The sequence below is a fragment of the Salmo trutta genome, chromosome 16 (genome assembly GCF_901001165.1).
Source record: "Salmo trutta chromosome 16, fSalTru1.1, whole genome shotgun sequence".
In the NCBI taxonomy this organism is placed as follows: domain Eukaryota; kingdom Metazoa; phylum Chordata; class Actinopteri; order Salmoniformes; family Salmonidae; genus Salmo; species Salmo trutta.
Genome location: NC_042972.1, coordinates 27,997,524 through 28,023,789, shown reverse-complemented (window position 1 = coordinate 28,023,789; position 26,266 = coordinate 27,997,524). Strand labels below are relative to the sequence as shown.

At 42.9% G+C, this 26,266-nt stretch overlaps 2 protein-coding genes across 3 annotated transcripts; one reads left to right on the top strand and one right to left on the bottom strand.

The window, feature by feature from the left end:
- Positions 1-2,380: 2,380 nt before the first annotated feature.
- Positions 2,381-10,047, top strand: LOC115150474 (tetraspanin-31). Its single transcript, XM_029693792.1, has 6 exons — positions 2,381-2,593; positions 4,456-4,623; positions 4,887-4,967; positions 5,254-5,394; positions 5,714-5,824; positions 7,607-10,047. Exons 1-6 carry the CDS (start codon positions 2,531-2,533, stop codon positions 7,679-7,681), a joined length of 639 nt encoding a protein of 212 aa, XP_029549652.1. The 5' UTR covers positions 2,381-2,530; the 3' UTR covers positions 7,682-10,047.
- A 182-nt stretch (positions 10,048-10,229) lies between these two features.
- On the bottom strand, positions 10,230-26,223 carry LOC115150473 (cyclin-dependent kinase 4-like). 2 transcript variants are annotated; one of them, XM_029693790.1, is made up of 8 exons: positions 26,142-26,223; positions 22,547-22,771; positions 19,932-20,067; positions 15,687-15,854; positions 14,530-14,639; positions 11,343-11,393; positions 11,026-11,161; positions 10,230-10,752 (listed from the first exon to the last, which is right to left on the bottom strand). In XM_029693790.1, the coding sequence occupies exons 2-8, from the start codon at positions 22,762-22,764 to the stop codon at positions 10,654-10,656; spliced, it is 918 nt and encodes a 305-aa protein (XP_029549650.1). In that variant the 5' UTR covers positions 22,765-22,771; positions 26,142-26,223; the 3' UTR covers positions 10,230-10,653. The 2 variants fall into 2 exon arrangements, with proteins under 2 accessions (XP_029549650.1, XP_029549649.1); XM_029693789.1 differs by lacking the exon at positions 26,142-26,223 and adding an exon at positions 25,686-25,934.
- Positions 26,224-26,266: the final 43 nt, after the last annotated feature.

Below are 26,266 nucleotides of genomic sequence, written 5' to 3'. Positions count from 1 at the left end.
AAGAAAATATTTACAAAATAAGATGAAGTAAAAAATAAAATTAAAAGTAACACAATAAAATTACATAACAATAACGAGGCTATGTACAGGTGTTGTGCCGAAAATCTCCTCCTGCCAGAATCTCCCCCTTCGTGTGAAGGCGCACACACTCAATTCTTCGTTGCTGCGACTTGCTAGCTAGTTGAGATTTCACTAGAAATGTCTGCAGTTTTCGGTTTGGCTATTTGTTTCAAGTGTATTAGTCTATAAATAAATCATTTTGCCAAAATTCGTCATCTCTCCCATGTCTTATTCGACTGTAAATGTTCTGAAATGTTTATTGCTTGCCTACATTTTACTTCCTCCTCTATGTTTAATATAACACACATACATTAATTATTAATTTTGGTTGCCTAGCCTGACGTGGCGTTTGTTCTATAGAATGTATTTGACTCTGATGTGTACCACAGAAAGTATTTGACTCTAGTTATAAAACTAAGGAAATTAGAAGGGTGGGTGGGGGGGCTTTCGGCAAGGCCATTTTCTTGCCTGCCTGTTCAAGCCCTCTTTTTTCTATAGTTCACGATCAGCTCCTCTTGTCTTACTCACATTGAGGGAGAGGTTGTTTTCCTGGCACCACACTGCCAGTTCTCTGACCTCTTCCCTATAGGCTGTCTCACCATTGTCGGTGATCAGGCTTACCACTGTTGTGTCGTCAGCAAACTTAATGATGGTGTTGGAGTCGTGCTTGGTCACCCAGTCGTGGGTGAACAGGGAGTACAGGAGGGAACCACGTACACACCCCTGATGTGTTGTTGCATACCCTTACCCCCTGGGGCGGCCCGTCATGAAGTCCATGATCCAGTTGCAGAGGGAGGTGTTTAGTCCCAGGGTCCTCAGCTTATTGATGAGCTTTGTGGGCACTATGTTGTTGAACGCTGAGCTGTAGTCAATGAACAGCATTCTCACATAGGTGTTCCTTTTGTCCAGGTGGGAAAGGGCAGTGTGGAGTACGATTGAGATTGCGTCATCTGTGGATCTGTTGGGGCAGTATGCGAATTGGAGTGGGTCTAGGGTTTCCAGCATGATGGTGTTGATGTGAGCCATGACCAGCCTTTCAAAGCACTTTGTGGCTTCCGACGTGAGTGCTACGTGGCGGTAATCATTTAGGCAGGTTACCTTTGCTTTCTTGGGCACGGGGACTATGGTGGTCTGTTTGAAACATGTAGGTATTACAGACTCGGTCAGGGAGAGGTTGAAAATGTCAGTGAAGATACTTGCCAGTTGGTCCGTGCATGCTTTGAGCACACGTCCTGGTAATCCGAATGGCCCCGCGGCTTTGACCTATTTAAAGGTCTTGCTCACATCAGCTACGGAGAGCGTGATCACACAGTCGTCCGGAACAGCTGGTGCTCTCGTGCATGCTTCACTGTTGCTTGCATCGAAGCGAGCATAAAAGGCTTGTCTGGTAGGCTCGCGTCACTGGGCAGCTCACGGCTGGGTTTCCCATTGTAGTCCATAATAATTTGCAAGCCCTGCCACATCCGACGAGCGTCAGAGCCGGTGTAATAGGATTCAATCTTAGTCCTGTATTGACGCTTTGCCTGTTTGATGGTTCATCTGAGGGCAATGTGCAGGGATACCAGAGTCAGTTATCGTATGGTTGACCTGTGTAAATCGACTCGAGCTTCGCAACAATATTAGCTGTCATAAGTGTACAGCCGGATAATCATTTACAATGATTCCAAATATTGTTAGGAATAAAAGACGTGGCGCAGTGGTCTAAGGTAGCTGTAGCTGTGTTCGAGTCCAGACTCTGTCGCAGCCAGCCGCGACCGGGAGACACATGGGGCGGCGCACAATTGGCCCAGCTAATCCAGGTTAGGGGAGGGTTTGCCCGGCAGGGATGTCCTTGTCCCATTGCGCACTAGCGACTCCTGTGGCGGTCTGGGTGCCTTGCACGCTGACACGGTTGCCAGGTGCACAGTGTTTCCTGGATTTCATCAGACACATTGGTGCGACTGGCTTCCGGGTTAAGTGGGCATCATGTCAAGAAGCAGTGAGGCTTGGTTTGGTTGCGTTTCGGAAGACGCATGGCTCTCAACCTTTGCCTCTCCCGTGTCCGTACGGGAGTTGCAGCGATGAGACAAGACTGTAACTACCAATTGGATACCACAAGATTGGGGAGCAAAAGGGGTAAAAGTAAAAAGAAATGTAAAATACCAAAAATAATAATTATAAATCCCAAAGCATATGTGTTGACATATGCATGGATATATTTGCAATATTTGATCATTTATTTGTAGTACATGGTCTCGACCATGATGATTGGTTGAAATATATAATCTTTGATATATCTAAACCAATGACAGATAAGTGAGAGCCTCTCTCACCACACCCACTGATATTGACAGAGGCAGGATATCTGTTGTACTGTTTAAAGAGTGAGCGGTGCTTCCTCAAGCTTCGGTTTCGTGAAAGTAGACAAAATAGTGAACAACGACCAGAGGGAAATATTCCTTGTAGTTGGCAAAGTTAGAATATCTTCAAGATGGTTTGTGGGGGATTTACGTGTTCTAAAAATGCTCTTTGTTCACTCAACGTGGTGTACATGGTAAGTGTCGCTAACTGGCTATAGCTAATGTTTCCAGCTAGCAGAAGAATGGTGATGCTAACAGTGGTAGCAGCAGTACTAGCACAGAGCTAACTAGGGTCACTGTCCACTATTGTTTCACTGAGATTTAGCTAGAAGCAAACTATGGACTATAATTTACTGTCATCTGCAAATGGTGTCGCTACTAACATTTATCTATGCTTTCTGAAGGAGTAACGTTAACCAGCTAACGCTAGCTAGCTAACATATGATTACGCAAGGATGTGTGGCGCTTCATTTCTGATGATTTACTTAATCACCTGTTAGAGGTTGAATTGTATGTGCGTCGGGTATAAACATGCTGGAAGGGTATCTAGCTACTGTACGCTAATTAACATTTGATTGTATTTGTACCCATTCTGAGGGCATCAGATATGCTCTACCTAACTCTATACTTTACGTTTGTCAGAGGACAGCTGATTCTGATGACATGTGAAGGGTAGCTAGCTATGTCACAGATCTCGTGATAGTAAACATAGACAACAACATTATCTCTGTAACGTCAACCACAGCCATAACTAGAAATGATCTGTATGTGCGAGTCATTTGAGGCGTGAAACTCCAGTCATCATGCATAGCTAACTGTTATTGTGCCCTTTAATGACCATGATCCCGTGTCATTGCATTGCTACTGCACAGGGAACACATTGATATAAGATTAATTATATTGCTGCACATCTCGACAAGTGTTCAATCAGATATCCTGTGTTGGAAAATCTACATTGTTTACATAGTCAATTTACACATAGCACTGACACACTTACCTCACCAGACATACCACCAGGGATATTTTCAAAGGCCACAGGTCCAGAACAAATTCAAAGAAATGTAAAATATTATACAGAGCCAAGATTGCATGGAACTTCCTTCTATCTCATATACCGCAAGTGAACAGCAAACCTGGTTTCAAAAACCAAATTTAGCAGCACCTCACAATGCTTCTCCCCATGTGACCTACCTTTTGTGTGTTTGTACTGACATGCATGTGTAACTGATAGATGCACATGGACACTATATGTTAATGTTTTTAAATGTATGTAAATTGTAAAGTATTTTGTCTGTAATGTCTTTTTCATCATGCGTCAGTCCCTAGTAGGGCTAGCTTTCGCCATTGGTATCAGCTATTTGGGATCCTAATAACATTAACAACAACAACAAAATCTCATGTATCAAATCTGTTGCATACGACTTGACACAATTAGATCATAGACATGTGAAGGTCTTGTGGAAAAAATAAATGTTAGCCAAGCGCACATTCACAATAAGGTCTTGTCTCATACCTAGAAGGTATATACCCCCTGACTGTTTTGGGGCCAACCATTTTAAAATGGCAACCAATAGTCTCTGTGTTCAAGGTACATATTAGATTAGCTAGGCCAATTTTCATTTTTTCTGGTATAGCCTGGTTGTCACTAATAAAGGTTTACTTGTAGTTCATAGACACCAAGATGGGCAAAAGTGTGCGTGCGTACGAGCAATAGTCAGTGTCCGTTTCTTTGCCCATGTCTGTGTGTATTAGGGATTCATATTTTCCTGAAAATTAACCAAGTTACAATACCGGGAATAATTCAAATTTATCCTGAGAGTCCTGGGAAATACTGAAAAGATTGTAAGTGCCCATTTTAAAGCGTTTAAAAGCAAGATATGGTCACTATGCCAGGGTTCTCCCCAAATAATGGGCGCTGCGCTGCCTTATCGGCTTGGCTGCACCACTATGTAAAGATTGTAAAGTGATCCCGGTTACTCATGTTAATCCCTAGTGTGTAATGTGTCAGTGTTTGTCTCATTCTCCCCTCACTTAGTTTCTCTCTCTTTAACCCCAGTTGGTTGGTCTGCTGCTGATCGGCGTGGCAGCGTGGGGGAAAGGCTTCGGCATCGTGTCCAGCATCCACATCATCGGCGGGGTCATCGCTGTGGGTGTCTTCCTACTGCTTATCGCCATCGTGGGTCTCATTGGAGCCCTCAACCACCACCAAGTCATGCTCTTCTTCGTATCCTTTATATAAAGGGCATTTACAATCACAACACACTTTACAATAAAACAATACAATTAAGGAGATCTTCACCTTCGGCCCTATTCATACCAGTATGGGCAGGCAGAGTTGGTCTATAATGTTCCAACAGTCTTTGGTGTGGGTCACTGTGAGTTTCATTTTACTTTACTGAATATGGGTCAGTAGTAAAAATGTATTCTCTCAGTCTGTGTGTGCAGCCTTTGAATGTTGGTCTGGTTCCTTGACTGCTCCTCTCTCAGTACATGGTCATTCTGTTCCTGGTTTTTCTTTTCCAGTTCGGTGTGTCCTGCTCCTGCCTGGCTATTAACAAGGGACAGCAGGTTGTGTGTGTGTGTGTGTGTGTGTGTGTGTGTGTGTGTGTGTGTGTGTGTGTGTGTGTGTGTGTGTGTGTGTGTGTGTGTGTGTGTGTGTGTTCGCGCGTGATCGTTTGACCTCTTCCAGCTCCTGTTTTCTATCTTATGTTCCATCACTCTCTGTCTTTCTTATTGCACACTACTCTCTATATATGGACGTGTGGTTGTCTCTTGCCTTGTGTGTTGCAGTCATTGCTATTCCGCAGTACTCCTGTCACTGTCCTCACCTGTGTGTGTTTGGTCTCCAACCCAGGTGAAGCTGTTGAGTGCTACCTGGGCATTGATGAGCAACGACACGCGGCTGGGCGTGGAGAACAAGTTGAACTGCTGTGGGCTGCTGAACAACAACCAGAGCAAGGAGCAGTTCAACGAGGATGTGGAACTCTGCAATGCGGTGAGGGAGACACACCAGTTTGCTCTGCGCTCAGCCTTTAAGGCCTTTCTCTCTGGATGTGGTTCTCTGCATGTGGTTTAAGCCACTCTGGTTACTCTCTGCCCTCAACAGCTTTCCCAACCTGTCTTAACCATTACAGATCAAAACCAGCACTGGATTGCCTATTATAGGTAGAAAGAAAGAAAAAAACCAGGATCGCAGTAGACCGTAATCTTATGGTTGGCCTTTTACTCTTTATGCAGATGCAGTCGTATGTTTGGACTTCCTCTCTTTATGTGATTGTTGTCTCATTGAAGGCTTTCTCGCTCCCTCTGTGTAGCCCTGTAAGCATACCGGGTTCTGTTTCACCTGTGGGGACTTGATGCTGCAGCACGCTGCAGAGGCTCTGAAAATCCTGGGAGCAGTAGGACTCTTCTTCAGCTTCACAGAGGTCAGGAAACCGCTCCTGACTATACCTACAAGAGCTGAAATACACACATCACAACACTCACCCCTAAATGCACAAAGGGGGGATTTCCGACTCGAGTTAAGCACATGTAAATGGTTTGTAATTCTCTCTTTTATGCACTTTTCTCTCCATGCGTATTCTAACCTTGAACTTAAGCACGAGAATTGCATACTATTCACCGGCTATTCGTTTGGGTGGAGATTTAAAAAATGACGATGTCTACAGATACACCAAATTCTGACCTTGACTTAATTCCCCTCATAATTCCACCACCTTTACGCGCGATTTACTAAGGTCGAGCAACAACATCTTTATTTTTTCCGGAAGAACTAACTTCATTCACTGTAATTTACATTTACATTTAAGTCATTTAGCAGACGCTCTTATCCAGAGCGACTAACAAATTGGTGCATTCACCTTATGATATCCAGTGGAACTGGAATTTACAAATTGACAAGAGATTGATAAAACCTAGGTAAATGAGTAAGCCATTTGGATAAGGGGATTGTAAATATAAATTACAATTGTTTGAGATCTATTTAACCTTATGATCACTGGAGATAAATGTGAAACCAGACATATGGCAGCAAACTGAAGCATATCAACATATCACCTTTTCCACAGTGAAGTTATGAAATGTTGGCCTTATACAGTAACTTGGGATGAAATTTGGAGACCCAAGCTATAGGCTTCTGTAGCCATGTGCAAATGACAGTATAGCGCCAAACCTATAGAGTTGATTTATGATTCTACAATGTTTTAATTATAAGGCCAGACTTTTCAGAATTATTTTTTATTATTATAAAAAAAAATGTATCCTGTTTGCTGCTTTCAGTAGCCACCATCAGTTATACCCACATTTATAATTGTTACTGACTTTAGTGTTGGATTCCTTACATCATTCCATTCCATTGTTAGTTTGTTCCTGAGGATCACTAGCAATAGTGGATCATATTAGACTACCGTATTACAAGTTGTGCAATAATTTGGGACATGTAGCCTATTTGAATCAATATGGAAGTCAGACCACACTTAGCAGGTTAAACCTGGAGCCTGGCACACGGTTCACGATGACTGGATTGTGTCATCACAGTTGCATGATTATTAGGGTAGATTTATAGGACTACTGTTCAACCCCTATTGTACACTTTTTTTCACCTTCCAATATTTCATGGATCGAATTATTGAATATGTCAACTTTCAGGATGAATCAAACTACTATTTTTGATTCAGAAATGTATTTTGTGTGTAAAGGCTCTCTAAACCAGCTTTTTATTATTCATAAATACTATCCTAACGCTAAATCGTATACAAGATCAGAGCATTTTTCTTATCTACCAATTGGTGCTGAAAAGGAGACAAAAATGTGTGTATTTACATGGCTTTCTTTCATTGAGCCCTAATATTCTGAATTGTTCTCTCCATTTATTCTAGTGAATCTGTCATTCTAATTAAAGGTAATCCATATTTAAAGGGATGGCTTTAGATAAATGTACTGAAAACTCCACGGGGAAATCTGTTGGCCAGCAAGTGGGAGGGTTTTCAGCGGTTTAATTAAATATATTCAGCAGGCGCAAGGGAACCACGCCTGTAAAGCCCATTACGCAGCTGCATAAAGTAAATCTGAATACAAACTACGGAGAAGTGTGTAAGAAAGGCGTACATTTCCTTGGTCTGAATCGGGGCCCATACAGTACAGGTGAACACTATCACCATATACAGACACGCACATACACACTTCTCATGAATGTTGTTCTGTTTCAGATCTTGGGTGTGTGGCTGGCTGCACGTTACAGGAACCAGAAGGATCCAAGAGCCAACCCCAGTGCATTCCTATAAGAGCAGAGCGTGAAGAGGCCCACAAGTTACGCACCATGATATAGACATACACCAGGGTACCCAAAATACAACATCGGAGATACACATACATACACACAGATGTGCCAATATGAAAAGAATAACACACACTCGTAGCCTGATGCCAATTGACAACCCACTAAGTACCTTCTGGTTCTCACATGTGCATACACAAGCACTGGGGAAGAAAAGGCAATGTTGGTCTGTACAGTGTCTTCTCATGCATGATAGGATTGTTCAACAGCTTTTTTTTTGTATAACTTCTGTATGTCAGTGTTTCTCAACCTCTGGTCTGTGGACCTGCACTGCTCTTGGGATAATGGGGACCACTCCCTCAGATGCTAATACTTATTTACTCTGTTCTTAATTAGAAGTTTTAAACAACACAGTTCTCCAGAGGTATATCTGGTTCATGTTCATTAGGCACCAAACAGAAGAACATGTGCAGAAACAAGGAGGGACCTGCACTTTTCCAATAAGAAAGATGTTATTTTCCGTTCTACGTTTTGCTACGGTGTGCTCTAATGAATATGAGCCTGTGCTCACTAGTCCCTGGGACCAAACCAGTTGAGAACGACCCCATTCAGAGACACCTATCCCTGTCTGTCCATGATGTGGGTAGACTACACAGACGCAGCACCCTGTGCAACAACTACCAGCATAGCACTGTGTGTGATGGCATACACAGAATTGATCGTTTATAATAATGATTTTGTCTATGCCACAAAATGTTGCAATTGTGCCAATTTTATATAGTAGACTTCTGTGTACCTTCTGTTGATTTTTAACAAAATGTCATTGTGTGCGGTGTGGCCATCAATATTTCTTGACAAAGAAAGCGGTGCCATATAGATCATGTCATGTTAGTGCCTCGGGTGGGAATTAGATTTTGTGCCAAACTATTGATTAAGAGGGGATACTGAATTGGATAGTCTATAGTGACATTTCTCTTCCTTTTGAGCTAAAACATTAAGCACTTTAATGGAGTTAAGAATCATGAGACAGTTCAGACAATAGATATGTAGGCGTAATTCAGTTAACCCCCCCATCCATCCACATAGCACTTTATTCAACACTTGCATTTGCTCCTGTATATTACATTTGTTTTGTTTGTGGTACTATGGACACTAGAGGGCTTTGACGCTGAGTAAAAGTTGTCATTAAACAATTCATCTGGACCACCAGAGTGAGTTAATACTGGAGATAATGCCTTTGTGGAGATGCTATGGGAAATGCAACATGTTTTTCTCCCATCTCTCCTTGGCCTGTCCTGATATGCACCACCCCTCACCTCAATTGTCTCTAGACATAGAGATAGGACATTTTAACATATTTAATGAATGAACAAAACATGTTTGCCAGTGTTGATAGTTGTCACACACTCCTTCATAAAATAAGTGCAGCCAGTCGCAAAAGTTGAGACAAAATGTAGTCTGGAGAATTAAAATGAACTTAACGCTTTGATTAGGAATATACAATGAAGGGAAAATATAGAACTACAGCACAAAGCAATGGGCAGCACAGTTTTTGGATGATCTAGCTTAAGTGGTGTTCCACGACCTGCCTTCATATGTTGACACTGATTTCATTTCAACCATCTGATCCTTTTCTGTGCATTCTTTGTTTCCACTTGATCTATTTTGTAATTAACCTGAAAGTGTTTTCCTAGTGGCACTTTGCCTGATTTTATTTATTTGCCTGTCATTGGAGGAAATAATTTGCTATGGCCTAATTGATGCACTCTTGGAGGAATTTTAAAACTAGGGATCTGCCTGTAGCTTTTAACCACATGCCTAAATACTTAGCATAGCAGTGACTGTTCACAACAATTGTCAATTTGAAGCGTATTAAAACTGAGCAAAGAGTTGAGGAATGAGTTTTATTAAGTATTGCCTTTAATGGTAACCCTGCTAAAAGCCTTTGGTTGCACAGTGCCTCTGCACAGCAATGGGTTGTCGGAGTTAGTATGTTAGTCCCCTAGCTGTCACTTAAATTAGTGATGTGGCACTTTCAAAGCCTGTGAGACTGCCACTATACGTCCTGACTCAAGGTTTTAGTTCCCCTAAAGTTTGTCCATGATTGACAGAATGACTCATGCTCACCCCCAGTGTTGACTTCCTGTTCTAGATTATGGCAATGTCTCAGCTTCCTGTTGCTTTTCACCCAAATGGCACCCTATTCCCTATATAGTGGACTACTTTCAAGTAGTGCACTCTATACGGAACAGGATGCCATTTGGGACTCAACCCTTCTCTCAAACCTTCCTACTGTGGACTTGATTGCCTGCTTAACCTTAAGGTTTATTTTTTGTGCAACATGTTTTTCCTATTAAATGTCATGATTCAGGAGCCTGGCTTGTTCATTCACTTCTCTGAATTTGTGATAATCTGAAGTCATTTCAGATTAAAGAAACAAACAAATTAGCAAACAAGACATTAACACTTTGAATTAACCTAGAAATTGAAAACAAGGGATAGAAAATGCATTTTCCATTAACATTGAATATAAAATGTACAGTTAGAAATGCCTGTTAGTTGATTGGAGCAGCTTTATTAGTCTTTGCAACACTGATACATTGGGAGGGATGCTTGGTACAGAAAAATACATTTGGCCTGTAAACCTGTTCAACAAATGCCACTTAGCTACTGTGTTCATGTGTGAATTTACAAAAATACATTAAGCTATAATAATGACTCAGGACAGTTGTTGCATGTAAGGGTGCACATTTCACTTGGGGAATGAACGAGTCAATCCCTCTTCAGGTTCATATCCATATTGGTCCTAAAACCCCACTTCTCTCCTTACATTCTCCAGGTGGTCCACTGGGTGTAGTAAGATAAAAAAAAGGACCCACAACAGGAACCTGGCCTGAAATGCACTGAATGACAATTACACAAATGGAGTCAGGGTTACCATTCCTCATGGTACCGTCCTTCCATGTCATTAACTGCATTTCAACCATTTGTCACTTCCTCCTCATTCTCCTGGAAGTAAGGATGTTCTAGAGCATTCAGGGCAGAGATTCTTCTTAGAGGGTCAAAAGTTAGCATTTTCTGTGGGAAAAATAGAACACTTGAGTTTACAAATGTGAATCAAGTAAGACAATTACAAGTAGGGTTTGTCCTATCTTGTATACCGTCATAGCTTTTACAAGCATTGGTCTGGTTAATAAAAAAATACACTTTTGGCCAGAATTCACACTAACCCATGTGGATCCTGGACCGGCTTATACAATTCTACCATTTTTCATTTAAACGCTACCAAAACGTTTATTTTCACCAAACCGAATACCCCCCACAGCTGGTTAGAAAACCAAGAAGTCTCACCAGCAGCAACTCTGTCCCCTGTTTATTGATCTCTGGAGCGAAGTCGGTGATTGGGCGGGGGCTGATAGGACTGAAGTTGTGTCGTGAGAGGGTGACATCAGCAGGCCACTCCTCCTCGGGTGGCAGGCCAATCACACTGTGGAATGGCAGACAGGAAGGTTCAAGCCAGCCAGTCAGACAAGAGTTTCAGAAAGAATTGACAGAAGACTGATCCAAAGTGACAAGAGGGTTACGTCCCAAATGGCACTTGCCAAAAGAAGTGCACTATATAGGGTGCCATTTGGGATACAACCAAGGAGATTCCAGCCCATACTCACTTGAATATCTTTCCCAGTTGGTCCACTTCAGAGTCTCCACAGAACAATGGTCTACATGAGAGAGTTTGGATTTGGGTTAAAGTGCTGTTGGCCAATTTCCCCAGCTGTGAAACAAGCAGTACCGTCTGTCTATATGCCCCCAAATGCCCCCATTTTATTGTTCCGACCTATGGCCATGTCTGTGGGAGATTACAGGGCCTGGCTTACAGGGCCTGACCATTCTGTGTAGACTGGTGTGGCCTGGTCGTTAGTGTGGGGCCATAATGATAAGAGAAGAATCCCTGAGTGCCACAGCAGTAGTCTGCTATACTGCCATTTGACTACATGGTGGCAGCATAATCACAGAAATGAGTGCTCAGTCACACTACAGCCAGAAACAAATTGGATTTGTCTTGCTCCATATGTGACTCGTTTCAGGAAACTAGGCATATGTCGTGGGTCACTACTTCACAGGAGAGCCATTTGAACAAAAATGTCTTTAAAAAAAAATCTAAATGTGTTTTTGGCAGAAATGCCTTCTGGAACACGTGAACTTTCATGTGCCTTAATAACAAACTTGTATGCCATTTGTTAATATGAATACAATTGTTAAATTACGAGCCTAGTTGGTTAAGCCACAGAAAAAGACAGCAACCTTCCCACTAACTATGATTGGCTGAGATAATGAGTGGGCTGGACATGCCGAGAGAGGAATTCAGATTGGTCTGCCATATAGAAGGCTTCTGTCTAATTGAGCTGGTCAGTCTGTGTTGGTAATCCTGTCGATTATAGCTTTTTTTAAATGTATCATGTAGTGGAGCTGCATACATGTTGATCTCCACTTTCAGGCGGATAGAGTTTTGAAATCAGTGGAATTAGAGTATGATAGCTAAAGAGATTGAGAAAACACCTGTTTCCGGATTACATCTTCAAACTAAGGCCAACCATGGCATAGCATCTAGGGCCCCCGATCTCCAACGGGCCCCCAGATAGCATATGATAGCAAAAATGTGTAGAATGTGTCCAATTTCCTGCAATTCTACACATTTTTGCTATCATATGCTATCTGGGGGCACCGGGGCATGTGCTCTGGGTGCCCGTTCGGTAATCTGGCCATGAGTGTTAACTTTGCTAGGTGGAATATTATCGATTAATCCAATGGGAATCTTGTTAGAATATCAGATTAAGGGCCTCCCGAGTGGCGCAGTGCTAGACCACCTTTACTCCACATGCAGAGACGCGTACAAAGCTCTCCCTTCATTTGACAAATCTGACCATAATTCTATCCTCCTGATTTCTGCTGTCAAGCACAAACTAAAGCAGGAAGCACCAGTGACTCGGTCAATAAGAAAGTGGTCAGATGAAGCAGATTCTAAACTACAGGACTGTTTTACTAGCACAGACTGGAATGTGTTCCGGAATTCTTCTGATGGCATTGAGGAGTACACCACAACAGTCACTGGCTTCATCAATAAGTGCATCTGACGTCATCCTCACAGTGACCCTACGTTCATACCCCAACCAGAAGCCATGGATTACAGGCAACATCCGCACTGAGCTAAAGGCTAGAGCTGCCGCTTTCAATGAGCGGGACTCTAACCCGGAAGCCTATAAGAAATCCCGCTATGACCTCAGACGAACCATCAAACAGGCAAAGTGTCAATACAGGACTAAGATCGAATCGTACTACACCAGCTATAGTCCCCGTGCCCAAGAAAGCAAAGGTAACCTGCCTAAATGACTACCGACCCGTAGCACTCACGCCTGTAGCCATGAAGTGCTTTGAAAGGCTGGTCATGCTCACAACACCATTATCCCAGAAACTCTAGACCCACTCCAATTTGTATACCGCACCAACAGATCCACAGATGATGCAATCCCTATTGCACTCAACACTGCCCTTTCCCACCTGGACAAAAGGGCTGCAGGTAAGGGGGGGTGGGTACCCTAGTGGTTAGAGCGTTGGGCCAGTAACCGTACATTGACTCTGGACCTGTACCCTCTTTATATAGCCTCGCTTGTTATTTTACTGCTGCTGTTTAATTATGTTACTTTTATTTTCTAATCAAGCATGGTTGGTTAAGGGCTTTTAAGTAAGCGTTTAACTGTAAGGTCTACACCTGTTGTATTCGGCGCATGTGACAAATACAATTTGATTTGATTAGCCATGAGGGATCCTGGTTCAAGTCCAGGCTCTGTCACAGCTGGCCGCGACCGGGAGATCGATGAGGCGGCGCACAATTTGCCTAGCGTCGTCCTGGTTAGGGGAGGGTTTGGCCGGCAGGGATGTTCTTGTCCCAACGCGCACTAGCGACTCCTGTGGCGAGCTGGGCGCAATGCACGCTGACACGGTCGCCAGGTGTACAGTGTTTCCTCCGACACAATTGGTGCGGCTGGCTTCCTGGTTAAGTGGGCATTGTGTCAAGAAGCAGTGCGGATTGGCTGGGTTGTTTCGGAGGACGCACGGCTCTCAACCTTCCCCTCTCCCGAGTCCGTACGGAAGTTGGAGCGACGGGACAAGACTAACTACCAATTGGATACCACGAAATTGGGGAGAAAAAGGGGTAAAACGATTAAAAATACTATAAAAATGTCAACTACAAACAAAATATAAATATCGGATGTGTATATAGCTACTTACGTATACACTGAGTGTACTAAACATTAAGAACACCTGCTCTTTCCATGACAGACTGACCAGGTGAAAGCTATGATCCCTATTGATGTCACTTGTTAAATCTACTTCAAATCAGTGTAGATGAGGGGGAGTAGACAGGTTAAACAATTGAGACATGGATTGTGCATGTTCGCCATTCTTCGGGTGAATGGTCAAGACAAAAGATTTAAGTGCCTTTGGTAGTAGGTGCCAGGCACACCGGTTTGTGTCAATAACTGTAACGCTGCTGTAACGCTCCTGTGTGTATCAAGAATGGTCCACCACCCCAACGACATCCAGCCAATTTGATATAACTGGGACGCATTGGAGTCAACATGGGCCAGCATCCCTGTGGAACGCTTTCGACACGCTCCATGCTCCGACCAATTGAATCTGTTCTGAGGTCAAAGGGAGGGGGGGTTCAATTCAATATTAGGAAGGTGTTCTTAATGTTTTGAACACTTATTGTACATTACATTTAAGAGTCTCAAAAGATAAATGCAGGTATTTCCCAGTACATCAAATAAGCCTTCACAAGCCCTGACCACTCACTTGCGTCGGAACATCTCAGCAAAGATGCAGCCCGTGCTCCAGATGTCCACAGGCGTGGCATAGGTGGACTGGAGCAAGACCTCAGGAGGCCTGTACCACAGAGTCACCACCTGAGAGTCGTGGAGGAGAGAGACATCAAGGGGGGCAGTTGGTAGTATTATGAATGCATATTAATTTTAAATGCATGAAAACTGAAATCCGCCATACCCAATTTCTACCAGCATGTCACCTGTGCAATTAGACGCAAAAAAACCTCTAGATCACCTTTACTCCACACAGAGACACATACAAAGCCCTCCCTCACCATCCATTTGGCAAATCTGACCATAAGTCTATCCTCCTGATTCCTGCTTAAAAGCAAAAACTCAAACAGGAAGTACCAGTGACGCGCTCAATATGGAAGTGGTGCGATGAAACGGATGCTAAGCTACAGGACTGTTTCGCTAGCAAAGACTGGAATTTGTTCAGGGATTCATCCTGTTTGTCTATCCTTATTGCCTAGTCACTTTTACCCCTACCTACATGTACAGATTACCACAACTACCTCCCCTGCACATTGAATCAGTACTTATACTCTTTGTATATAGCCTCGTTATTTTTTTGTGCTATTATATCCTTTTATTTTTTGCACACACAAAAATACTGTCTAACTCTGCATTGTTGGGAAAGGGCTCATAAGTAAGCATTTCACGGTAAAGTCTACACCTCTTGTATTCGACACGTGACAAATTAATTTTTGTTATTGAATATTTAAAAACACAATATACTTGCAGTGAAGCCGCTCAACAACTACATCACATTAGTCATCTAACAGACTCCCATCCAGAGCGACACACAGAAGCAATCAGGGTCAATGCCCTGCTCAAGGGCACGTCGACAGATCTCCCACAAGGTCAAAAACGGGGACCCGAACCAGCGATCCATCAGCCCAAATGCCAGGCCGCCAGGCCGCCAGCCCTCCAAGACCCCCCCCCCCCCCCCCCCCACAGTTCCAAGAGATGCCCCGAGAAAAAAAATGCATTTGATCTGATATGAGTAGGATGAGAGGGAAGTATGAATGCATATGAATATTTATACCAAGTGTAAAGCATAAGTAAGCATTATGGTGAATGCACAGAGACCCCTTCAATCCTCAACCATAGTGTGTGTCTTCCTACCACAGGAGTGAGGGCCATGTGGTAGCTGTAGATCCTTGCCAGTCCAAAGTCGGCCAGCTTCACCTGACCACGGCTGGTGACCAGGATGTTCTCTGGCTTCAGGTCCCGGTGCACCACGCGGTTCGAGTGGAGGAACGCCAGGCCACACAGCAACTGACGCATCAGGTCCTAACACACACAGGGGGACACATTTAACCTGCGTACCATGCTCGACCCACTCAACGGTCTTCCATCACATCCAGCCAGGTAGAATGAGAGGGAAACCTATACTGACTGTACAGCTGGTCCTGTGTGCAAACAGGCCTGGTTAGGGCTGTGTCGGTCATGAAATTCTGTCAGCCGGTGATTGTCAAGCAAATAACTGCCGGTCTCATGGTAACTGACAGTTAAATAACAAACACATTTAGCATCTCCTAGCTTCCACGCATAGCGTACCAGCCACTGATGCAGACCTTTGGAACATCTACATTTAAAAAAAAGTCTAATAAATCCATGTAATATAGCCTACACCATCACAATAAATCCATGACATATTTTAGACAGGTCTAAAGAAACATGATATGAAGAAAATGTAGTCTATTTCAGAAGAACATACTCTGAGTTGTCCTTATGTTAGGCCCTGATCTGGCTGTGCCAATTTTTTTATTTAACTAGGCAAGTCAGTTAAGAACAAGTTCTTATTTACAATGACGGCCTACACCGGCCAAACCCAGACAACGCTGGGCCAATTGTGCGCTGCCCTATGGATGGGACTCCCAATCACGGCCGGTTGTGATACAGCCTGGTTTGAACCAGGGTGTCTGTAGTGATGCCTCTAGCACTGAGATGCAGTGCCTTAGACCGCTGCGCCACTCGGGAGCCCTATGGCTGTGGGCTACACTAGTTCATTTAGCAGACAAGATTTGCTTAGAATTCCGTTGCATTATTTTACAGTATGAAGAATACAATTGAATATTGCTGAATTAGATAGAAAGAATGTTTACTCCAAACAATTTCTGAGGGAGTGCCACATGAAGCTATTCTGTGTTGAGCAGTTAAGAAACAGGTCCCCCTATATGCTAAATTTAGAGTTATTTATGCAACTTTTGTTGGCTGCATGATACGACTAATGATGATTTGAAAAAAGTTTCATGAAAGGCATGAGCTCTGCTTTTTTTTCTTTTACAGGCTGCACACACTTCATCAGTCGCTCTTTCACAATTTGAAAAGCACTTGACAATTTCCTGGCGGCATCCCCCTAGTGTGGCTGTAATGACACCTAAAAAATCCATGCCTTTTGCGACCAGTGGCCGTTGTGCCCTTGGGCTGAATATAATAATTTTTATTCCCTTCTCCCGGCTGAGTGTTCTGAAGCACCTCTCACTCAAATAAATGGCTCTCTCTGATATCGCAATTATAATTAGCCAATGCCCGTCACGTGATCGGGTTCTTCTCACAGGCATCTATCTCAGCTCCGAAGTAGGCAAGTGAAGACATACATCAGGGATGCAACTGCACGCTTCCTTCTTATCAAATTCCGAGATGTTAGAAGAACTGTTCACATTTCCCTTTCGTCAGCCAACAAGATGAGTAGGCCTAACGAACAGCAAAACCACTAGCCTATGTCAATCTACTAACCCCCATAGTACAACGGTTAACCTATTCTATTGATCAGCTTGTCCTTCTGTGCGAGAAATACATATTCCAAACATAGTCTGGGACAGTTCTGGGATGCAATTGATCCCAAATTAATACAACCACTCACATCAAAAAACTTTTCAAAGCAATGAGGCTGATGCAACAGATCAGAACGTTCATCTTAAAATGTTGATAAACTAATAGGCTATTTCTTCTTTGCGAACACGGCAGTAGGCTATGTTCCAAAATTCCATCAATTAGTGGGAAAACACCATTATCAAAAGTGATCGCAAATGTGATTATGCATGGAATGCTTTATTATAAAGGTGCATTTTTATGGTAAAAATGTTCTTCCCGAAACTTGAAACTTACCCGCCGCCTACGTATGCCAGTTAGATTCTAAACTTGTTGTAAAGTGGATTAATGTGCTTAGTTTTAAGTAGTTATTTGGCCACTTTAGTTGTGATACAAACCTTATCAAAACATACAGGCCTATGGGCTAGGCTACATGAAGTGTGGGACTATGGTTTGAAAAAGTCGCAAAAAAAGGCATGCCCCATTTTTTGCCTTACAGCACACAAGCTGGGCATCATTCACAAGTGATAGTCTGTTGAGTGACAATATTAGCCTATTGTTGATTAAATATTTTCTTTACATATACATGTGTGAAATTTGTTTTGATTTAGAATGGACCATTATCATGCACCTGTCTCGGAACAAGGGCAGCGGGAAAAAATACATCTCATCTCTGCACTTAAATAGCAAATGGAGGATGCTTTTCCGTGGTTCATTTTCATGCCAGCCAGATAGGCTATACTCCTGTTTTAAAGATAAGCAATGTGCTTAATATTAGGAAAGTTGAGAAATAAATATAGTAGGCCGAGCCTATAGAAAGCTGATGGGATCCTCCTAATTTTAATAAAGGCCATCAAAACTCGTTTCGCATGCATTTCCATAGCCTATAGAAACGTTGCGCAATAGGAGCTCATGGGCTCTCAAAGTGTTTGATTTGATTTTTGAATACATTTGCATTGATGTCAGAGTGATTAGAGGGACAATAGAGTGCTGAGTACCAGGCAGTTAGCAAGTTTGGTTGGCTACTAATGACCATCAGCAGCATCAGAGCTTAGAGAAGCCTAGTTAACGTGAATTGGAATTTGACAGCGGTCATGACTCGTGACTGTCGGTAAAATGGTCACTGTAACAGCCCTAGGCCTGGTTCCATTTCAGTCCCTGGCCCTGTCCCCTAGACCCCACCGCTTCGGTAGACTCCATAGTAAAAGCAATGTGGCGGAAGTTCTACTTCAACTATTGGAGGTTTAGTACTGCTATCCAAACCCTTCTGATCACCAAACACTGCAGGTGTGTGGAGGCAAAGAGCAGGGACAGTCTTGGTCAACTGACAACAGCCAAAGTAGGTGGAAGATCATGCAAGTGTATAGTTTTGGGTGGACTACCTCTTTAACATGGTTTACATGACCTAATATGTTATACACTATATATAAAAAAGTATGTGGACACCCCTTCAAAATAGTGGATTCCACTATTTCAGCCACACCCGTTGCTGACAGGTGTATAAAATCGAGCACACAGCCCTGCAATCTCCATTGACAAACATTGGCAGTACAATGGCCTTACTGAAAAGCCCAGTGACTTCCAACTTGGCATACCTTTCCAACAAGTCAGTTCATCAAATTTCTGCCCAGGTCAACTGTAAGTGCTGTTATTTTAAAGTGGAAACGTCCAGGAGCAGTGGAAGGCCACACAAGCTCACCAAACGAGACCGGTGAGTGATGAAGTGCGTAGCATGTAAAAAAACATATCCTTGGTTGCAACATTTACTACCGAGTTCCAATCCAAACTGCCTCTGGAAGCAACGTCAGTACAATAAATGTTCGTCGGGAGCTTCATGAAATGGGTTTCCACGGCCAAGCAGCTGCACAAAGGCCTAAGATCACCATGCGCAATGCCAAGCGTCGGCTGGAGTGGTGTAAAGCTCGCCGCCATTGGACTCTGGAGCAGTTGAAACGCGTTCTCTGGAGTGATGAACCACGCTTCACCATCTGGCAGTCCGATGGACAAATTTGGGTTTGGCGGATGCCAGGAAAATGCTACCTGCCCGAATGCATAGTGCCAACTGTAAAGTTTGGTGGAGGAGGTATAGTGGACTGGGTCTGTTTTTCATGGTTCGGGCTAAGCCCCTTAGTTCCAGTAAAGGTAAATCTTAACGCTACAGCATACAATTACATTCTAGACAATTCTGTGCTTCCAACTTTCTAGTTTGGGGAAGGCCCTTTCCTTTTGGTCATGTAGTGTATTTAACATGGTTTTACGAGGACCTAATAGGTTATATTTTACATGGTTTACGGGGACCTAATAGGTTATATTTTACATGGTTTACGGGGACCTAATAGGTTATATTTTACATGGTTTACGGGGACCTAATAGGTTATATTTTACATGGTTTACGGGAACCTGATAGGTTATATTTTACATGGTTTACGGGGACCTAATAGGTTATATTTTACATGGTTTACGGGAACCTAATAGGTTATATTTTACATGGTTTACGGGAACCTGATAGGTTATATTTTACATGGTTTACGGGGAACTGAGGGGGCTTCTTACTTGGATGCGGCTGGGGGGCAGTCCTGGGGCGGGGGCCTTCTCTAGGTAGGTCTTAAGGTCCTGGTCCACGTGCTCAAACACCAGGGTGACTTTAGTCTCCTGATCCGTCCTCAGGGTGGCACATACGTCCATGAGCCTGATGTACACACAAACACAGAACACACACACGTCCATGAGCCAGTGTACACATACAGTGTGTGAGTGGTATGCACACATCCCTAACTTTCACACTAGTGCTGGGCCATCCACAACACTCAATAGAGAGAAAGCCCATTGTATGTGCTGCTCTCAAGGGCTTTAATTTAACCTGCACTACAGTTCAGGTAACATTTCGGCTGCCATGCCTTCTCAGAGATTAGTCATTACTGTGGAGCACGTTAAATCCAAGCACCTGACAGCAGCACACATACCATGTGTGGGATCGCTCTTAATACACAGTCAAACAGACAAGTTTATGGTCATTCATCATAATCTGAATGAGAGGCATGCCATGGTGAGTCCATCGCTAGCTAATAACCTTTATAGAACCTGCTTATCAAAACATACCAGTCAGTCTTTAAGCATTACCCAGTTCTGTGGCTATATGGGCAGAGGGTTGTAGAGATACAGGTGATCAGGTCAAAACTGAAGTCTCAGGCTACAAGTCACAACAAAACCAACACTGACTGTGTGATTGAGAGCGTTTGTGTCTGTGTTCATGTGTTTGTGCATGTTTATGCAGTTCAAAGGCGCTATTGGTGGAGAGGAACAATTTACGTGTATGGGTGTGTTGATTACTTTATGGCATTCATTCCCTTTTTAATGTACTTATTTTTTTCTCTTTTTTTTTCTCTTTTTCATGATGTCCAATTAGTAGTTACAGTATTGTCCCACCGCTGCAACTCCCGTACAGACTCGGGAGAGGCGAAGGTCGAGAGCCATGCGTCCTCCGAAAAATGACCCTGCCAAGCCACACTGCTTCTTGACACACTGCTCACTTAACCCAGAAGCCAGCTGCACCAATGTGTCGGAGGAAACACCGTAACGCTTGCAACCGTGTCAGCGTGCATGCGCCCGGCCCCCACGAGTCGCTGGAGCGTGATGGGACAAGGACATCCCGGCCGGCCAAACCCTCCTGTAACTCGGACGACGCTGGGCCAATTGTGCACCTCCTCATGGATCTCCCCCGGTCGCGGCCGGCTGCAACACAGCCTAGGATCGAACCCGGGTCTGTAGTGACACCTCAGGCAATGCAGTGTCATAGACCGCTACGCCACTTGGGAGGCCCATTCATTCACTTTTTACTGCAACAATTTGCTTATTGAAAGTAAGACTGGTTTTGTCAGTTAATCCTGGTGTGACACTATAAATATCAATCCTAAAAGGGTAGCCCTTTCCACTTGCAGCCCATCATACCATATATAGGTTGAAAATGGCAGATTTGGTCACTGATAAGCACCTAAATTGGAACCCTGTAGCTGTACAGTAACATACTATATATATGACGTCAGAGCCCAGGCTCTTCACTTTACAGTGCTGTATGGTATTCAACTGACAACCGTTCTAAACGTGTGTACCACGCGCAACAAAAATTAGCTCCTATCCCTCATGCTAATTGGGCTACTTTTGCACATATTTTGTTGTCTACAAATCTACAATGCTACAAATCGATATGCGTCGATGTGTTCTGAAAAATGAGACATGATTATAATAAATTCTGCTTTGTCCTTCAAACAAACCACACAGTCCAAATGTCACTTCACATTTCCATATTTGAAAACTCATGTAATTTACAGCATCAATGTTTATGATCGCTTTACAGTATCAACATTTCCGATGTACAGTTACAAGAATGACTTGTCATACCCTGGGTCGTCCTAAAATGAATGAACCTGTTTATCGTATTGTGAAGAAAATTTGCCTCGGAACCCACACTTGAATGCACTCATGACTCCATTCTATGCGCACCAAAATTACAATTAGTTTGTCTGAAGTGCCTTTTGAAAGCCTAAGATCGTATTTTATAACTTAGCTAGTCATTTTGGCAAGAAGCTTTCAAATGATGCCCAGCTGACCCAGATTGCAAATTATAATAGAACAATTTTGGATTGCAGTGTGATGGTGGGGACGCAGGACTGTGTTCCAAACAAATAGTGTGCTTGCCTCAGTTCCTCCATGGCAAAGCTAGGAGAGCTAAAAAAAAAACTCCTTATAGGCTCTTGCATTGAAATGACTAAGGAACTGTGCACAGTTTGGAGAGGTGTGGCCACTTGGAGACACCAGTTAGAACTTTTTCACTCAAACACTTAGAATTGTTTTTTCTTATGTTGCACCTACCCCAAAATGTACATGAATCTACTGACTTTTGAAAGCAAGAGTATGTAACCAGTATGTGTGTTTATCGGTCTTCATAGGCCTATTAGTGTGTAGGTGTGTTGGCTTTCAGACCTCAAAAGAAGTCTCTTTACATTCCAAATGGGGTTGAGGCTTATACCTAGATCTACACAAAAGTTGCATGGAACGTGAACTCATCTGAAAACTAGACCTCTTTTCTAGCCTGAAAACATTTGACAATCTTTGATTTTGGCGTGAACTATCACTTTAAATAAAGGTTCAATGAATGAATGTGTTCTAACTTGACCACGTTGGGATGGTCAAACTGCTCCAGTCTCTTCAGCAGGGCCACCTCTCTGACTGTGGAGATGGGGAGGCCATCATGGTCCGTCTGGACGCGAACGCTCTTCAGAGCTACAAACTGCCCGCTCTCCAGGTCCCGAGCTTTGTACACCGTCCCGTACGCACCACCTCCGATCTCTGCCACCGGCTCGTACTGGACCTCACTGCCCTGGGCCATGGCCTGGCTGGCAGACAGAAAAAGAAAATAGGTACGGTATGACTACAATGTCCTTCTACAGTAAGACACTGTCCCCTCCCTGCCACGTGCTTTCCAAAATAGAGGTCCACCTGTCTTAGGTCCAGCTCATTACCCCTCCAACAACCTTTCACCTTCTAGAGCACTGGACCTCATTAGCTGGGGTAACCTCTGCATTCCAGAGTGGAAGAGGCTGTCAGAAAGATTGTGTGTGTGTTAGTGATGCGCGGGTTGACTCATAACTCGTGGACGGGTTTAGGGTCATTATTGTGTGGCTGAAGGGCGGGTGGGTGGCGGGTTGAATAAAGAGAAACAATACCTTAAATCCAAAAATGTATAATTCTTGTGCAATTCATATAGGCTACATTGAGGTTGTTCTTTCATTATTTTAGGCTATCTGGTATAAGTGCATAAGCCTAAACTTTATGGCTGAATTGTAAACACACCAAATTGCCTACACCAAATAATGCTTTTGGGAATGGGCAGAAAAAGTTAACATAAATCCACAGAGGCAAAAAGATAATTGTCGAAGTTTAACTCAATAAGACAAAAGCTGCAAAAGGAGAGTTGAAAATAAAGAAAAAGGGAGTGCCAGAAAAGTAATGTTTAGAAAATATTTGGTGAAGTGGTAAAAGAGGATGATAGCAGTGCTGGCTATGTTATGTTTGATGATTGTGAGGCACTATACAAATTCGACAGTCACAAGACAGGACATGAACTAGGCCTATGGCATGTCAAAGGAACTGTAGCCTACTGTTTAGATGGGTTAAATGGAAACTGAAATCTGGACACTGAATATAGGTCTATAACCTCTCACATAGCCATAATAATAACTCCTGTAGAATTAAGCATTTCTTGCAGTAAAATGTAGGCAAAATTTGGACTTGGGAACAGCAGTGGAGGATTATGGTTTATTTCTTTCTGCATCTTCAGAGAATGCAATGCTCAGTTAGATGCCATCTGTAGAGGTGCTGTCTTCATCAGCATCATAAAAGCTGATAGTACTTCAACCACATAAAATATGCATCGAAGCCGAACTGAAATCTCATCAGAAACACGTTGTTTTCACAGCTTTCTTTTCCCTTACAACAAGTCAAACCGACATTTTGCACAGAAAATCTTTATTGTATTTTCTCCCCAGTCCCTCAATGTCTTTGCTCCGTGAAAGAAGACCGAAAACTCTACAGACGTCAACTAGATCGAACCATTCATTCTAGCGATCTATTCCAGGCTGTATCACATCCGGCCGTGATTGGGAGTCCCATAGGGCGGCGCACAATTGGCCCAGCGTCGTCTGGATTTGGCCGGTGTCGGCCGTCATTGTAAATAACAATGTGTTCTTAACTGACTAGCCTCGTTAAATTAAGATGTTTTTTTAAATACAGCATTCTGTTGCGCAAGGGTTTATTAAGTATTCTAGGGCAACACATAACGACAAAAGAGAAGCTGTATCTAAATATAGACAAGTTGCACACACTGTCAAAAAATTGTTCTGCCGAATTTGACTGTAACCTACAGTGCATTTTCTATATTTGCGGGTTAGGGTTGTGTGCAGGCTCAGATTTTCACTTGATCACTTATAGTCGGGCGGCTGCGGATGGGTGAACAAACAGCTGACCCGCGCACCACTAGTGTGTGTGAGACTGGGTTTGGAATCTGACCTGATATCCAACGAGACAAGAGTTCAGTCAACAAGACATTCCTGTCCTCAACCACACTGCTCAGGCTCCCTGGGTGAGGGTGAGCGAAAAGACATGCCTCGGAGACAGACATGACTGAATGATGCCACTATCATGACGCTATGTATTCCATACTGCCTGCAGAACTAAATTAACTTGTGATCAATAAGTCGGCATACTGTACATTGCCTGGTATGCACAAAGTATGTAAACAAGAAAGGAAGTATGCTAAATGCTAGAAGAGTAAGTCACCATATAATTACCGTAAAACTACTAATATTTGGGTGGATAATAATTTGGGTGTATGCAATTGTTTAACTTCTGTTGCAAACAAAGGTAATTCCCTTGTGTGTAGTAAAACGGGGTCCAGTTTCCCAGACAATGACTAAGCCTTGTCCTGGACTAAAACACTATTTCAATAGAGATTCTCCATATATAATGTCTAGGCTTAATCTGGGTCCGGGAAACCAGTCCTAAATGTTTTTACCAAGTTGCCATCCTTAGCTACTCCTAGAGCCAGCAAGTATACAATGGGTAGTCTCCTGGTTGACAGGTGTATATTATCAACAACATGCCAGGAAGGGACATATAACAAATTAGTATTTTTCCTATATTTAAAATGGTCCAAACAATGGTACATCAAATACATCTGAAATATTTCCTTATGTGGCTCCATATTCTACCCAAGAAAACAAAAGGTTGGACAACTTTCATTGTTAATTTACCTATGTCCATATACAATGGTAATAACCAACCTGTAATATGTAGTTGTCCTAGTATTTTATCACCAAAATAAGCTTCTAAGCAAGCAAAATTTGGTAACGCTAGCAAAATATTGGACAGAACTTGTGGCATAAGGCAGGAAAACGAAAGCCCCCCCCTGAAACGTGTGATTCCTCCATAACTCCTTTTTTGTTAATTAAATCAGTAAACACAGAATCGATATGCCACAATACCTCTTAAACGCAGTTTATGACGTGCCAAAAAATATTGGATGTTAAAACATGGTTCAACACTTCTCTTTCGCATGGCAAACAGTTGTAGAGGCAATAGGAAATCCATGCAGCAAGTTGTGCAGAACTTGTGTGTTCAGGCCTATGATCTGACACTAGTGCCCCCAAACTAGCTGGAATACATTGCAACTGGTGACATCTGGTTTTTAAACGTATTTACAAGATGATGTGAACAGTATTTTAACTAAATTGGATCTAATAAGCTACTTACCACGTTTCTTGATGTTTTCGTTAACTGGCTATACTGCTACATTTAGTGCATGAACGAAAACGTGTTTTTCACGTGGTTCTTTAGTATCAAACCACATTCGAGGTAGGTCGCACATAGATTTCACACTAAACTTGCGGATGTCTTCGATCAAATCCTTCGATTTAACTTCGGCCTTACTTCACTTTTCTTAAAACTGGCAAATCACTTGGTAGTGGAGGCGCTTCCTGTCGCCTTACAAGGCGGAGCCAAACATCTATTTACCCCCCAAAAATAATCCTGACAGTTTTGCAACATATAATTTTGCCACCCACTAAGTAGTTCTGTAGTATGATACATCTGCCAATTAGCCTACATGTTCAAATGTTTAGAAACGTTATGAGTGAGTGAATCTTTAATAAATACTGAATTCTATGATATGCAAATGATTGTACTTTTTTTTCTCATGTAAAACATTACCTGGTTTATTTCCTCCATAGACAATTTACACTAGAAACATTGAAGAAGAGTTTGTGACTCAGGCCTGCCCCGGCGCGCGCAGAGCTCGGTGAGTGATGAATGAGGACCGCGCACCAAACCCCTCC

What these genes read in the sequence shown, in the direction of transcription:
- LOC115150474 (XM_029693792.1), top strand. Translation starts at nt 2,531, where the DNA reads ATGGTTTGTGGGGGATTTACGTGTTCTAAAAATGCTCTTTGTTCACTC. An exon ending in CTATTAACAAGGGACAGCAG is followed by an intron (nt 4,968 to 5,253) that starts GTTGTGTGTGTG and finishes TCTCCAACCCAG; the next exon opens with GTGAAGCTGTTGAGTGCTAC. An exon ending in ATGTGGAACTCTGCAATGCG is followed by an intron (nt 5,395 to 5,713) that starts GTGAGGGAGACA and finishes CCCTCTGTGTAG; the next exon opens with CCCTGTAAGCATACCGGGTT.
- LOC115150473 (XM_029693790.1), bottom strand. Translation starts at nt 22,764, where the DNA reads ATGGCCCAGGGCAGTGAGGTCCAGTACGAGCCGGTGGCAGAGATCGGA. An exon ending in GCTGAGATGTTCCGACGCAA is followed by an intron (nt 11,394 to 14,529) that starts GTGAGTGGTCAG and finishes TCTCTCATGTAG; the next exon opens with ACCATTGTTCTGTGGAGACT. An exon ending in CAACTGGGAAAGATATTCAA is followed by an intron (nt 11,162 to 11,342) that starts GTGAGTATGGGC and finishes GCCATTCCACAG; the next exon opens with TGTGATTGGCCTGCCACCCG.